The sequence below is a fragment of the Notothenia rossii genome (genome assembly GCF_949606895.1).
Source record: "Notothenia rossii genome assembly, chromosome: 8".
Taxonomy (NCBI): Eukaryota; Metazoa; Chordata; class Actinopteri; order Perciformes; family Nototheniidae; genus Notothenia; species Notothenia rossii.
In genome coordinates this window covers 39,602,372-39,618,047 of record NC_136906.1, presented here as the reverse complement: position 1 = coordinate 39,618,047, position 15,676 = coordinate 39,602,372, and the positions used below count along the sequence as shown (strand labels likewise).

The following is a 15,676-nucleotide window of genomic DNA, read 5'->3' as shown; positions in this document are numbered from 1 at the left end:
ATCTTGAAAAATCGTAATCTTGATCAGGCTGATTCTATCCTGAATTGCTTTGAACTCCAGGGACAAAATCTGGCCGACTTGTCTGATCCTGGATCACAAAAAAAAATGGATTTCAAAATCGGATCGGATCTGATTGAGATTAAAAGTTTTGAACTCCCGGGCCCTGGGCCCTGGGGATTGACTGGATTATCTGATCCCAGCTCCCTGTCCCCAATCCACTTGATCAGAGTCACCTCTGAGCCACACTCTGAACAGAGAGCTCTGATGAGCAGCATGGGTTTCTTTATGAGTCTGTGAGGATGAAGAGCACCAGGCGAGCTTCCAAAACGAGCTATAATAAACTAGAAGTTCATGATAGAACTAGACGCAATGAAATACAAGTCCCTTGAAATAAATAAATGGGGCATTTTGAAATACAAGTCCCCTGAAATAAATAAATGTACCATTATTAAATAAAAGTCCCCTGAAATAAATAAATGTGGCATTATGAAATAAAAGTCTCTTGAAATAAATAAATTAGGCATTATGAAATAAAAGTCCCATGAAATAAATACATTTGCATTTAAATGTACATTTATATATATTTATTAACCTAGGCTATTTATTTATTTCGGAATGTATTTCATAACCCTATTTATTTATTTCATAGGCATATTTGCATATATATATGTATTTATTTATTTAATTACTTATGTATTTCATTTTGGCTTAAACGGCATTTCATATTATACATGGTGACAGATTGATAAACAGAAAGATAAAGGTCGGTCAGCAGGAAAAGCTCACGTGTAGTGCCGACAGGGCAGCGTCCAGTTACCGCACGAGCTCACTGATCTGAGGAGTGCTGACACATGCACGCGCTCAGCGGAGGCAGGCGGGCAGAGGGATGCGTTCCAGGGACCGGGACACTGGTTTCTCCTGTGGAAGCTGAACACCGGGACACACAGCGGGACACAACGGGACACACACCGGGACTCACACCGGGACACACCGGGACACACCGGGACCATGTCTTTGCTGAAGCAGCGGGGGAGGGAGCTCGAGCGCTTCGATGGACTGTCGCTCATTTACTGGTACGTGACAAATAGCCTAACTGAAGGTTTATCCTCTACAGGAGAAAAGCAAAACTTATTTTTCCATTCCGCATTCTTTGTGCCTTCAACAGACTCAATACTGTCCCGTGAAGGAAGCCACCGACAGTATAAAGCAGCCTGTTACAGCCTCTAATAGTTCTGCGTATAGGTACTGGCTCACTGTTACAGCTTTACACACCTCTGCAGTGGAGTCATCACTAAATTGGTTGCAGTTTTAATTTAAGGGTTCTTTTTTTTGTTCATAAAGCAGCATACAATTAATAATCTTCCAGGAAATCAGTATCAAAGTTTTCCAAATCAAAATAAAAAGATGTGATTGCCTTGGCCGTGGGTGAGTGGGGCAGTTTGGAGAGGGGTGGGGGGGGGGGGTGATTTGGTCCCTGCTATGGCCCTGAGGGGAGGAGTCAGTCAGCTAAATGTAGGTGCTGAGTGGACTGTTGGGGCAGGGTTTAAAGGCGAGCTGCAGGGCGCTGGGTGACACTGTGCCTCCCCTCTCTGGATGACACTCCACTTTTGCCAGCCATCTTTCCCACACATACATCCTGCCCTGAAGCTTCCCTCATGATTCTCTCCTCCAAGAAGTTACCCGAGCTCTGGGACTATTTTCTGATTTACGTGTCCGGAGCCTTAGAGTTTAATCCGGACTGCAACGACGTCGACCTGGGAATGTTTCCCCTCAGGATGAACCCCACCATTAAGACCAGGTAGGCGTGGGTCAGGTAGACAGTGTGAGTGTGTGTGTGTGTGTGTGTGTGTGTGTGTGTGTGTGTGTGTGTGTGTGTGTGTGGGGGGGGGGGGGGGGGGGGGTGAGAAAATGAGTGTATGGGAAATGCACAATAATGACTTGTTGACCTTTGATATTTAGGAATACCAGACACTGATTTTTAGTTTGTACAATCAAGGGTGGGAAGTAACGATAGTACATTTACTATTTAAGTACCTTACTTAAAGGGTCATGGCCGTTTCCACTGATCATAATTCCATTGTTGAGGTCTACTAGAATAGATTTATATTTTGCAATTTTCCAAAATCACTTTGGTTTCTCATACAGCATCTCTGTAAACTACGTGTATTCACTGAATTTCACTCTCTGTCTTTAACGGCTCGTTGTAACTCCAATAGCTCCAGCCCCCACCCTCCCTGTGAGCACAGGGTGCTCTGATTGGTCGGGACGTTGTGAATCGCGCTGAGCTCCGTGGAGGTGTGGTTTCCTTGTTTAGCGACAACGAAACACAGCCAAACTCACCCTGAAGTAAAAACAATAAGTGTGGCTTGATATTGAGTAAGAAAAATGTTGATAAACACTGTGAGAATGGGTCTGCAGAGAGAATTTTGCCGCGATCCCAACTATCTGTTATCAGCCTGCAGCCAGGAAGGAGAGATCAGCAGGGCTGCCTGCACTGAGTGTGTGTGTGAGGAAGTCCGTGGATTGGTCAATTTGGACCAATCAGCGGGGTCTTAACGTAACGGCTCCACGGATTGGTCCATTTGGTTCCGGGTAACGCATGACATCATGCGGTACCCGGAAGAATCAATGGACAGTGACGTATCTCCAACGAGGCGTTTTGGGGAGATATTTTCTATGTTAGAGTTTTACTCGCTACAGGGTGTACTTTGAGGGTTTTGTCATGCAGACCGTTTACATGCATAAAAACCTTCATAACACACAAGGGGACGGGTAATAACCGGAAAAGCATGACATGGGACCTTTAAGTAACATATTGAGGTACATGTACTGTGTAACGGTATCTGTATTTGTCCCATACCGTCACGGTTCGGACGTCACGGTTCGGTACATGCAGTCACACATGCAGTCACACAACGAATACGCCTTTTTTTTTTACGAGTGGGAACAAAGTCTGTAATTCAGGGCAGTATCCATTACACCATATATAATCCAGGGGGCGGTATTGCGCCTAAAAGCTGTTTGCCAGCCGCACTTAAACAACAAATGAAGAAGAAGAAGAAGAAAACACAACAAAACGAATAAAATACAAGAAGAAGAAAAGTTAGTATGGCGATTTCAGATAACACACAGGAGCTAGAACCCATAGATATATTTAAACACTAGATGGCTCAAGGGGGAGTTGTCACTACCCAATCTGCAGCCCTATCCTATCTGCACTGCGCATGTGCGAGATGGTCCGCCATATTTGACAACTCCATACGGCAACTCTAATAGGACATTAGACGTCTAGACGGCTTCCTGATTTGCATCGTGCATGCGCGAGTTATAAACGTCTCAAATATCTATACAAAAATCTTTTGTTATTTTATTTTATTTGAAATAAAATGAAGGATATTCACAGTTAATGTAATTAGATATAAATTATGAATTCCATACATATTGCATACATTCCAAGTAAATATTTCTTCAGTATGTATGATAGCTGTCTAACAGAAGTTAAATCCATTTCTCACTTATTCTGACAATGTGCTTAACCCAATAAAATGACCCAATAAAAAGAGTTGTTAAATAATAGTGAAATCACGTTGTAATAACAATAACTCATCTCTCGAGTTTTTTTTTGTGTGCTTTGCCAAAAGCCACTGTGTCAAGTGTCCTACTTGGGTTGCCGTACAGAGTTGTCCAATATGGCGGACCATCTAGCGCATGCGCACTGCAGATAGGGCAGGGCGGCAGATCGGGTAATGACAGGAGTCACCAGCGTAGCTCACCGGTGGCCATCTTGCCACCGTCAACAGCTACTGCTACAGCTGTTGTAAGGTGAGTGATCTGCACACAAATACTCTTAACTCGCTGAAATCTTGACTGATTTGCAAACGGTTTGGTTTATTATAAACGTTATTAGCATGGGATACAGGAGACAACAAGACATGTTGAAAAAAAAAATGTTCACGATTATAATTATAAGTACGCAGTATCATAACTACATCTTTGATGTTTATAACAAACCAAACCGTTTGAAAATTGGTTGAATATTGAGCAATCTATGGTTATTTCAATAGTGCACCATAAACATAATGTTAGGAATGAGCGAGCTGCCTGTGGCAAGATGGCCGCCATGTGACAACGTCGGTCTCCATTGGCCAGCAGCGCGGGTGAGTCATCTAGTGTTTATATATATCTATGCTAGAACCCACCTGCTTCTTTTAAATCAGCTGTGTGGGAACATTTCGGATTCCCTGTGGACTACAATAACGATGGAGTGCGAGTGGTGGATCGGACGAGGACGGTGTGTCGGCGTTATTAGACAGCGGTGCGGTATGCTAATGACAACACACGCCGAACATGCTAAATCATATCAGAAGGCATCACCCAGATTTGCCAATCACCGGAGCCCGGCAAAAGACAACAGCAGTTCAACAGCTTATCCCCGCTGTTTTTAAGAAGCCAATAGACATGAAAGCCGAGAGACCAAAATAAATAACGGAAGCTTTTGGCATATATCAACGGCTATGCGCCCTTGAAACACTTTCTTATTATTTATTTTGTAATATTTTCAGGACATTCTTTTTTGTTTTACAGCTTATTTAACCTTTTTGTTTGACATCAGCCATTATAGATAATACGGCCATCTGAGTGTGTGTGGTACTGTGTAATAAAGTTAATTTTTCAAAATGTTAGAGTTCCTTATTTTTTATCTGAAACTTGCACTACTGTTCCAAATAAATAAAAAACAAACCTGCAATTATACATTTGGGACTTTTTTTTTGCTTTTTATGGTTGTACCGAACCCGTACCGAACCGTGAGCCCCAAACCGAGGTACGCGCCAAACCGTGAACTCTGTGAACCGTTACACCCCTAACATGTACTTTAGTTGAGTATTTTATGCTAGTTTACACTTCTACATTTAAAAAAAGTAAATCATCTGAAATTCTGAATATATCTTCCACCAGTGGACACTATATAAGTCTGGGGCTTGTATTTGATGCTGTAACAGTTCATAAAATGATTGGTAAACTCATCATAGATGGAGTACTTTGTAAAGAGGTTTAATTTGCGAGTTGCCTTAAACATAAACGTTGTACAGTGTTAATAACATGACATTAATAACATGTGCGTTTCTCTGCCTGGTAGAAGGTGATTTGGGCAAGGGAAATTATTCATGATCGTCTGTTCTTATTTCTGAATTATATGAAGGCATTGCTTGAAAAACTCAATGTCTGCCATGCAGTTGCATAATCCGTCACTCAAACTGAAAGACATGGTATGAATAGATGTTGTTAGTCTGTTTGGCTGCAGGTACTGTATATAGATTATGAGTAATAACGATGACTCATAACAAGATGTATGGGAAAAGCTTTGACACGTGTACTCAGTCTATTGTTTCCCTGCAGTTCAGCCTTGTTTCTGATTCATGCTGACTTAATAAAAGTAACCAGGAGGAGTGATCATGACTCATGTTGACTGACATGACGTTGGTTTATTGAACAGTTCTGGTGATGTCATCAGCACTACATGCATCACATCCCTGAGCTGGACTGAACTTGATGTGTTTATCATATAGAAATCCTGTAAAAAAAGAAAATAAGTGATTATAAGCATCATGAGTTGAGTATGGACCTGACAAAGATATTCAGGTGGAAAAATGTATAGTTATTGACCAGTGAGTATAGGGAGTGTATTTCTGCCATATTTAACTTATTCACTTATTTAAATGTAAGTGTAAAAGCACACTGGGAAACTTTATGATTCTAGGATGAACTCTATCAATAGTACAAATACATAAATTGTGTTTACAAAGGTAATAAAGCAGATTACTTGTCATTTCAGTTTATATAGTTAATTCATGTGCTCTGAAACATTTGAACAGAGATACATGGATCATGAACCCCACAGTGCAGCTGCCAGCACTGATCCAACAGGAAGTTGAAACCAAGTGCAATCACTGTTCTTTTCCTTTTCTCTTTCTTTTCATTTTCAGATTAGCTTTTGGCACTAGATGATTTGACTAGACAGAACCATCAGGTCAATGTTGGTCTTTTGTTCAAAATCTGCCCATGCTCTGGCTCCCCTCTGACACGATGGATCCAGGGTCCTGCAGTGGTTTTATGATCAACCTTGGAATTTGAAAAACTTAGGCAAGACAGTTATGTTTAGTCTTTGACCTTGAATGGTTTAGGTTAGGAACAGTTGTCGGAATGCAAATCTTACTTCAGTTTCAACAAATCATGGGTTATCATCTAGACCAGTGGTTCTCAACTAGTGGGTTGCGGACCCGTTTCGAGTGGATGTGTGAGTGAAGAAAAACTTCTCTCTTCTGTCTTGGCTGATGGTTTTTCGAGTCTTCTGGCCAATCAGAATCAAGATTGTTGCCAGAAGTCCCCACGGAGAAAAACTACGGTATAACTATAATTTATACATCCATGGGTAGAACTTCAGATACAAATGAACACCATGAAATATAACCCCCGGTTTGATGATTGACAGGTCACAGAACAATGAGGGCTATCTACCCTTACCCACAATTTAAAGTAATTCACACAGACTCTCTCCTCTTTGCTCTTCTCACCTGCTTCCACTTGTCGTATGCTGCTGTCCTGGCGAGATTTTGCCCCGGGGGCGTAACGGAGAGACCAGAGTGACTTCGCGTTCGGGCTGCGGACTGCTTTACACCTGCTGTAGCGGAGGCCTGTATCCACCTGCTCCACCTGTCATGCTCTACGGTGCCGAGGACGTTTTACCACGGGGATATCGCGGAGAGACCGGAGCGCCTCTACGCCTCGAGCTGGGCCTGCTTCGCCTATCCTGCTGTACTGAGGAGGTTCTGCACCGGGGATATCGCGAAGAGACCGGAGCGTCTCCACGTTTCGGGCCTGCTTGCGCGCCTATCCGGATGCTGTGCTGGTCTGGGAAAATGGCCCATATCGTGATTCTGCTATGCCTGTTAGCTATTTTGGACAATTAGAAGTTATCTCGTCATCCTGAGAAGTCGACTGGATTCAGGTCTGTTCTACCGCCCGCAGTGGACATCCCCTGTAAAGGTTCGGATGTGTTACACAAACAATTACTGGTTGCTTTGTCACAGACATTCAGTTCGACAAATGTTTGTCTTTCTCAAATGCCTGCTATGATGGTTCTTCAGGACTGCTTCTTGAGCTCTAATCTCACTTTCGCGGAGTTTACTGGTGACTTTAAAGCAGATGACAATGTATGTGTGTCGGTTAAGAGGAAAAGTTGCTTGTTTTTTTTGTTATTATTACTATCAGGGAATGTACAACTAAACCCTGGACCGCCCAGCAGCAGTAGTAGTCAGATAGCTACTCCTGCTGATTTTAATTCTAGATCTGGGTTGGGATTCATTCACTTAAATGTGCGCAGTCTGTTTCCTAAGTTAGATTTTGTCCGCATTTGGGCGACCTCGACTGATGCTGATGTCATTGTCTTTTCAGAAACGTGGCTAGATAAATCTATTTTGGCCTCTGACATCTACTTAAATGGTTATAGTGTATATCGTACCGACCATCCTAAAAAAGGTGGTAGCGTTGCCATTTACAGATGTAGAGATTAATTTCAGACTGTTTGAAACGCGAGGGCCGTGATTGGTACGTGATCTGCCCTCGCTCAAGGGAAAACCTCCAGCTTGACTTGAGACCGCCCCCGTGATAGATACATTTAATTATAATGAAGCCAGCTGCAATGGATCATTGATCCACCAGGGGGTGCAGTGGGGTTCCACACTGGAGCTCATGTGAAATAAAGTCAGATACAGTACGCTGGATGTACAGCGGAACTTTGTTAAGATCCATATGTCACGGATATCATACTACTGTGCTAAATAAGAGACATGTAATCATTTACAAAACATCACCATGTTGTTATTTAACAAAATAATGTTGTTTGTCGAAAAAACGAACGGGAGGAAATGCAGCCCGGCTCTCAATTTTTAATCCTAATTTAATAATCATCTTCACCACGATCATTTATGTTTATGTTCGCCGAATTGACATGAAATCACTGACACATATGAATATACTGTATTCAACTTCATTACAACATTATTAACGTGCCTAAACTCAGTAATTCACCAAAAATATTTATTTTTTAATGGAGCCTCGTCGGCAGATCAGGATCCCAAAGCGTAGCGGAGGGATCCTGATCTGGATGACGGGTGTTATTTTCCCCATAAGGAACAAGTCGCTGCAAATTATCCCGCTTATTACATGGCCACATTCTCAACAAAGTAACGACATGACTCCCAATATTAATTTAAATGCTTTTATGGATATAGAAAATGTTTTTATTGATTTAAAGAATAGTTGTATTGATTTAAATTGACATGCATCCGCTAAGAAAAATTGTCCGTTGTTACCGTTTTTTAAACAGTGTGAATGAAACGGCAGCTCTCTCCCCCCTCCCCCCCTGATCTTTCTTCTCCAGCAGCTAGTTAACTGTAGGTTACTCTGAGTGACAATAGACTGGATGTGACAAGCTTCCAGTTAGTGACGTAACAACACCATAAAAGCTGGTGGGTTGAAAGCAATACGGGAGGTAAAAATAACTACAATAATTGTGACTTATTTATTGTGGCTTTTATGTTTTTAGGTATAAAATGTTATGTAATTCAGGCTTATAGTTCATCCTTCTCTAAAAGCCTTCAACAATGACAATATTCATAGTAATTTAATAAATCCTTCCAACACACATTGTAAAAAATAGCCTACTGTAAGTTAAGAAATCATTTCAATATGTACATCTTCTGATGTAACAACAATAACATTATAAATAGTAACATAGCTGAACATGGTATTGCACATTTAGCTTTGAGTGTTACTGATCTGAGATGTTTTTATTACATGAATTAAGGTGACTGAGGCTTTGGGATGCAAACTCATCTGTATGAAAAAGGCGACAAGGATCCGAGCCCCCGGCTCCCCCACCCCACGGAATATCGGCTTTAAAATTAGGAATAACAGAGGATTTTAGCAGTCAGAACAACTAAAGCAGCAGTGTTAATAATAACAGAAACGCCAAAGAGTCACATCTAATAGAAATATATAAAAGCATTTATTTTAATTGTGTAGCAGTCAGTTTATAATTTTGGCAGCACTGTTGAGCATTTTGAAAATTAATTTTCATGCCTCTATGCAAGGCTTAGTCTTTCTATCTTTATAGCCACATGGTGTAAAGTAACTAAGTTCATAAACTCAACAAGTACTATACTTGGGCACAATTTTGAGATACTTGTACTTTATTTAAGTATTTCAATGTTTTGCTACTTTGTTCTTCTACTCCACTACAGTTCAGAGGTACATGGTGTACTTCTACTCCACTCCATGTATTTAATACCTTTAGTTACTTTACAGATGTGGATGAATGATGTGAAATATAATCAAGTGTTAAATCAGACTTTAGTTCCACCTGGAGTAAAGCCACAAGCTACCCTGCAGTATACAAAGTCATTCAGACTAGCTGGACCTTTACCAGCTTTGAGAACACTTTCATGATCAATCATTATAAAACATATCATATATGTTATTCTGAAATGGACCAATCTGCACAATGACTACTTTTACTGTTGCTACTTTAACTATATTTTGATGAGAATACTTTTCTACTTTTACTTGAGGAACATTTTGAATGCAGGACTTTTACTGTAACAGAGTATTCCTACACTCTGGCACTATTACTTTTACTCAAGTACAAGACCTGAGTGCTTCTACTTTTACTGTTACGACTGATTAAACGGGTATGAACTCAAATGCACAACTCACAGAATTTAACAAAAAAAAGGTTTTATTCAAACCAAAGCTCAAGGATAGTGGTACAAAAACAAAATCACTCTTAAAGAGGAAAAACACTAGGAGCATGAACAACAAAAATACTTAAACAAGACGTGGCTCAAAGCTCTGCTTGGGGTTGATCCTGGATTGCTAATGCTGGTGGTAGTCACAAGGAACGAAACGAACTGGCACAGGACAAAGGGAGACGAGGACAATAAATACACCAGGTAATGGAGAACAGGTGGAAACAATCAGGGGCGGGGTCGACAATCACAGGAGTGGGAGACACACAAGGAAGGGAGGTCAGAGTATCTGAAACGAGAGGGAAGGTTACTATTAAAAAATAAAGGGGAAAATCACTAGACCCAGACAAAAACTAACTAACATAATTTACGAGACATGACAGTACTCCCCCCTCTAGGGACGACTCCTGACGGCCCAGGAACCTGAGGGTGCTGGTGAAAAAAGTCATTCATGAGAGTTTGATCCTCAACAAATCTTGATGGGATCCAGGAGCGTTCCTCTGGTCCATAACCCTCCCAGTCAACCAGGAACTGTCTCCCTTTGCCTCTGTTCCGGACCGCCAACAGGCGCTTGACCGTATAGACCAGGCCGCCGTCGAGCATTCGGGGGGGTGGAGGGGGTTTGGCCGCGGGAACCATGGGGCTTTCCTTTACCGGCTTCAGTCGTCCCACATGGAAGGTGGGATGAACCCTCAGAGACCTGGGGAGACGAAGGCGAACAGAGACAGGGTTAATTACTTTGGCCACTGGGAATGGGCCTACGAACCTAGGTGCCAATTTTCGTGACACCACATGAAGGGGAAGGTCCCTGGTAGAGAGCCAGACCCTCTGGCCGGGCCTGTACTCCGGAGCTGGCCGACGCTTCCGATCTGCCGCCACCTTCATGCGTTCCCCACTCCTTAGAAGAGCCCTGCGGGTGGCGGACCGGATCCGGTGACAACGCCGAACCAGGGCATGGGCGGACGGGACTGTGACTTCCTTCTCGAGGTCCGGGAAGGTAGGAGGTTGATACCCATAGGCAGCCTGGAAGGGAGTCAACCCAGTAGGGGCCGTGGGGAGCGTGTTGTGGGCGTACTCTACCCATGTGAGATGCCTGCTCCAGGAGGAAGGGTTCTGGAAGCTGAGGCAGCGGAGCCCAGTTTCTAATTCCCGATTAAGGCGTTCGGTCTGGCCATTGGACTCCGGATGGTACCCGGATGACAGGCTCACCGACGCCCCGATGAGGTTGCAGAACTCCCTCCAGAAGCGTGAGATGAACTGCGGACCCCGGTCTGAGACAATATCTTTGGGGAAACCATGGATACGGAACACATGAGTCATCATGATCTCTGCCGTCTCTTTGGCAGATGGCAGCTTGGGTAAGGCAATATAATGAACCATCTTAGAAAAACGGTCCACCACCGTGAGTACGGTGGTGTTACCTTCTGACATTGGGAGCCCAGTGACGAAATCCACGGAAATCTCAGACCAGGGCCGGCTGGGAACCGGAAGCGGCTGGAGCAGCCCCATCTGTGCCCTGGAGGATGTCTTGTTGCGGGCGCAGACAGGACAGGCCTCCACATACTCCCGGACCTCACGCTCCATGGATCTCCACCAAAAACGTTGCTTGATAAAGAATATGGTCCTCTTGACGCCAGGATGGCAGGTGAGCAGCGATGAGTGAGCCCAATGGACGACCTGTGGACGTACAGTAACAGGCACAAACAGACGGTTTGGCGGACAACCACTAGGTGCTGGGCTCTCACCGTTAGCTTGCTTCACCACAGATTCTATTTGCCAAGTGACCGCCCCTACCACACGGTTCAGTGGCAGGATGGATTCAGGCTTCTTGGCAACCGGCTCGGGGTCAAACAAACGGGACAGGGCATCCGGCTTGGCGTTCTGGGACCCCGGCCTGTAAGACAGAGTGAAGTTAAAACGGTTAAAAAACAGAGACCATCTTGATTGGCGAGAATTTAGTCTTTTAGCCTTCCTAATGTACTCGAGATTCTTGTGGTCGGTCCACACTATAAAAGGGAGCTGAGCCCCCTCCAACCAATGTCTCCATTCCTCCAGAGCAATCTTTACCGCCAACAACTCACGGTTCCCCACGTCGTAGTTCCGCTCTGCAGAGGAGAGTTTCTTGGAGAGAAAGGCACAGGGATGACGTTTGTTGTCTTCCTTGGACCGCTGCGACAGGACAGCCCCCACCCCTTCATTTGAGGCGTCAACCTCTACAACGAAATGACGAGTTGGGTCGGGGATGATGAGGATGGGGGCTGAGGTGAACCTCTCCTTGAGACGGCGGAAAGCCTCCTCGGCCTGAGGAGACCATACAAAAGGCACCTGAGGGGACGTGAGAACATGAAGGGGAGAAGCAATGGCGCTGAAACTTCTGATGAAGCGCCTGTAAAAGTTAGCAAAGCCTAGAAAACGTTGCACCCCCTTGCGGTTGTCTGGCGTAGGCCACTTAGCCACCGCACTGATTTTGGCCGGGTCCATCTGGATCAGACCAGGAGCTATGATAAAGCCTAGGAAGGATACAGTCTTAGCATGAAACTCACATTTCTCTGCCTTCACATACAGTTTGTTCTCCAGGAGTTTTTGGAGGACCTGACGTACATGGTGAACATGAGAGTCTTTGTCAGGTGAGTATATTAAAATATCGTCAAGATATACAAACACAAAACGGTTTAAAAACTCCCTTAAAACATCGTTAATGAGTGCTTGAAAAACTCCTGGAGCATTGGTGAGACCAAATGGCATGACGAGATACTCATAGTGCCCTGTGGGTGTGTTAAAACCAGTCTTCCACTCATCCCCCTCACGAATTCTCACCAGATGGTAGGCATTACGCAAGTCTAACTTGGTAAAAATGTTAGAGTCTTGAAGTTGTTCAAAAGCAGTAGCCATGAGGGGGAGAGGATACCTGTTCTTTACCGTAATGTCATTTAAAGGAGAATAATCAATGCATGGCCTAAGGGACCCGTCCTTTTTTCCCACAAAGAAAAAACCCGCCCCAGCCGGGGAGGAAGACGGGCGGATCAGACCTGCACGAAGAGAGGTGTCAATGTACTCCTTCATAGCCTCCTTCTCCGGACCCGAGATGGAGTATAACCTACCCTTCGGAATTGGAGCCCCAGGTAACAGATTAATGGCACAATCATACGGCCTATGAGGAGGAAGGGAGGTGGCGCTCACTTTACAAAATACCTTGGCCAGGTCATCGTAACAGGGGGGAACAGAAGTTAAATCTGGGGTTTGATTCTTGCGGTCCAGGCTATGTTGAGTATTAGTAACCCGATCGGTACTACATTCCCCAGAAACTCCTCCTACTGCTATGTTTCCCACACACTTAAAACAATCCTGTGAACACTCCTGCCCCCACCCCTTAATTTTACCTGACCGCCAATCAACATAGGGGTTATGCTTGGTTAGCCAGGGAAAACCTAGGATGAGAGGATGTTGAGCAGAATTAAACAGGTGAAACGACATGAGTTCACAATGATCATCAATCATGATAGTGACGGGTTCGGTCTTGTGTGTGACATGAAATAGAAGTTTGCCATCCAGAGCACTGGCTTTCAAAGGGGACGACAAAAGTTCAGTATTAAGTCTCAGTTCATGAGCTAATCCCCAATCCATCAGGCTTTCGTCAGCCCCAGAGTCAATTAACACTTTTTGAGAGTTACTTCTTTCATGGCAGATTACCTTTATGTTGGTCAACTTGCGGGGAGGAAAGTCTGCCGTGGAAAGACGGCTCACCAGTGCCCTCCCTTTCACTGGTGAGCCCCGTCTTTTACCGGGCATCCAGAGAGAAGATGACCTTGTTGACCGCAGTAAAAACATCTTCCCTCCAGCAGGCGGCGCCGCCGCTCCTCCGTGGACAGCTTGGCACGTCCCAGCTGCATTGGCTCCTCGGCCTTGTTGGGGGACGCTGATCTCTGGGATGGAAGGAAAGAGGAACGTGGCATGGCAGTCTCCTGAGAGTGAGAAGAGTAGGAGTGCCCTCTAGGGTGGAAATAGGGTAGTGCAGCCCTGTCCTTCTCCCGTTTCCTCTCAGCAAGTCTGTTATCAATCCTTATGGACATGGCAATGACAGAGTCTAGTTCCACTGGCAGATCCAAGGGTGCCAGCTGATCCTTAATAGGGTCAGAAAGCCCATTAATAAAGGCATCGAACAAAGCAGAAGAATTCCAGCCACTATCGGCCGCAATGGTGCGAAATTCCACTGCGTAGTCTGACACACTGCGTCTTCCTTGACTTAACTTGTAAAGAGCCCGAGCTGCTTCCCTGCCTGGGGACGTGTGGTCAAAAATGTTCGTCAGGGAGTCCGTAAACTGTCCCAAAGACTCGCATATCGGCGAGTCACGTGACCATTCAGCCGTAGCCCACGCCGCCGCTCGTCCGGTGAGATGGGAAATCATAAAAGCCACCTTGGATCTCTCCGTGGGAAAGGCTGTCGGTAGTTGGCTATAATGTAAGCTGCAATTCACCAGGAATGGACGGCAGTCATGGGATTCCCCGGAAAACTTCTCAGGCGGAGCCAGGCGGATTGACACGGTGTGGGAAGCGGGCGCCGGGTCCGCATTCGCTTCGGGTCCGGCCGGAGGTGGGTGTGAGGGCTCAGTCTTGAGGTGAGCGAGCAGGTGGTGGATCTGCCCCGCCAGGTGGTTAATCTGGTTTGTAACAGATGACTCGAACTCCCTCTGGCTGTCTGTGACGTGTGATACTCCCTGCTGGATGGCCGTTAACTGATCCTCCTGTTGAGCGAGGCGGCCTCCCTGAGAGCGAAGCGCTGCTCTCAGCTGTTCAGAGTCGGCTGGGTTCATGTTTAGGCCAGTTCGTACTGTTACGACTGATTAAACGGGTATGAACTCAAATGCACAACTCACAGAATTTAACAAAAAAAAGGTTTTATTCAAACCAAAGCTCAAGGATAGTGGTACAAAAACAAAATCACTCTTAAAGAGGAAAAACACTAGGAGCATGAACAACAAAAATACTTAAACAAGACGTGGCTCAAAGCTCTGCTTGGGGTTGATCCTGGATTGCTAATGCTGGTGGTAGTCACAAGGAACGAAACGAACTGGCACAGGACAAAGGGAGACGAGGACAATAAATACACCAGGTAATGGAGAACAGGTGGAAACAATCAGGGGCGGGGTCGACAATCACAGGAGTGGGAGACACACAAGGAAGGGAGGTCAGAGTATCTGAAACGAGAGGGAAGGTTACTATTAAAAAATAAAGGGGAAAATCACTAGACCCAGACAAAAACTAACTAACATAATTTGCGAGACATGACATTTACTCAAGTACAAGATCTGAGTACTTCTACTTTTATTCTAGTACAAGATCTGAGTGCTTCTACTTTTACTTTTTTCAAGTACAATATATATATATATATACTTATACCACCTCTGTTTATAGCCTATGAAAAAAATTATTAGAAATAGAAGGCTAAAGCTAACGTTAGCAGATAGTGACAATGTATGCTAGCTAGCTAGCTCAACAATTCCTAAAATAATATTGCCACAGAAAAACTTTTCAGTTCACATCACGCTCTGCTCTGAACACCTGAACGGCCCGTTCTAACAGCTGTTCACCAGCGGTCCACTCTTTGCCACAGTGACTCCGGACGCGCAGTTAAGATTAACGAACGCACCCGTAGGTAATGTAGCTGCTGAAGCTAGACCATCATCTCGGAGAGCAGAGCCTCATTATACATCCATGAGCAGAGCCGACAGGCAGGAAGACTTGTGCACACAGCTCGCACTTCATTATAATATATAAAAAAAGAACACCATGCGTGTCATGATGGCACATAACAGCTCACGGCCGCAGATTACTCCTGGTCCCAGACCCCCCCATACCCCAAAAATATTTTT

The 15,676-nt window shown here is 44.6% G+C and overlaps 1 protein-coding gene across 1 annotated transcript in view; it reads left to right on the top strand.

Moving 5' to 3' along the window:
• Positions 1 to 828: 828 nt before the first annotated feature.
• The window catches only part of LOC307016196 (disks large homolog 2), a gene marked incomplete at its 3' end in the record, with an annotated part of 154,685 nt that continues 139,837 nt past the window's right edge, over positions 829 to 15,676 (top strand). The window contains exon 1 of the mRNA XM_079645239.1: positions 829 to 1,073. Within this exon, the coding sequence (XP_079501365.1) occupies positions 1,009 to 1,073 (65 nt within the window). The 5' untranslated portion in view covers positions 829 to 1,008. The remainder of the gene's footprint in view (positions 1,074 to 15,676) is intronic.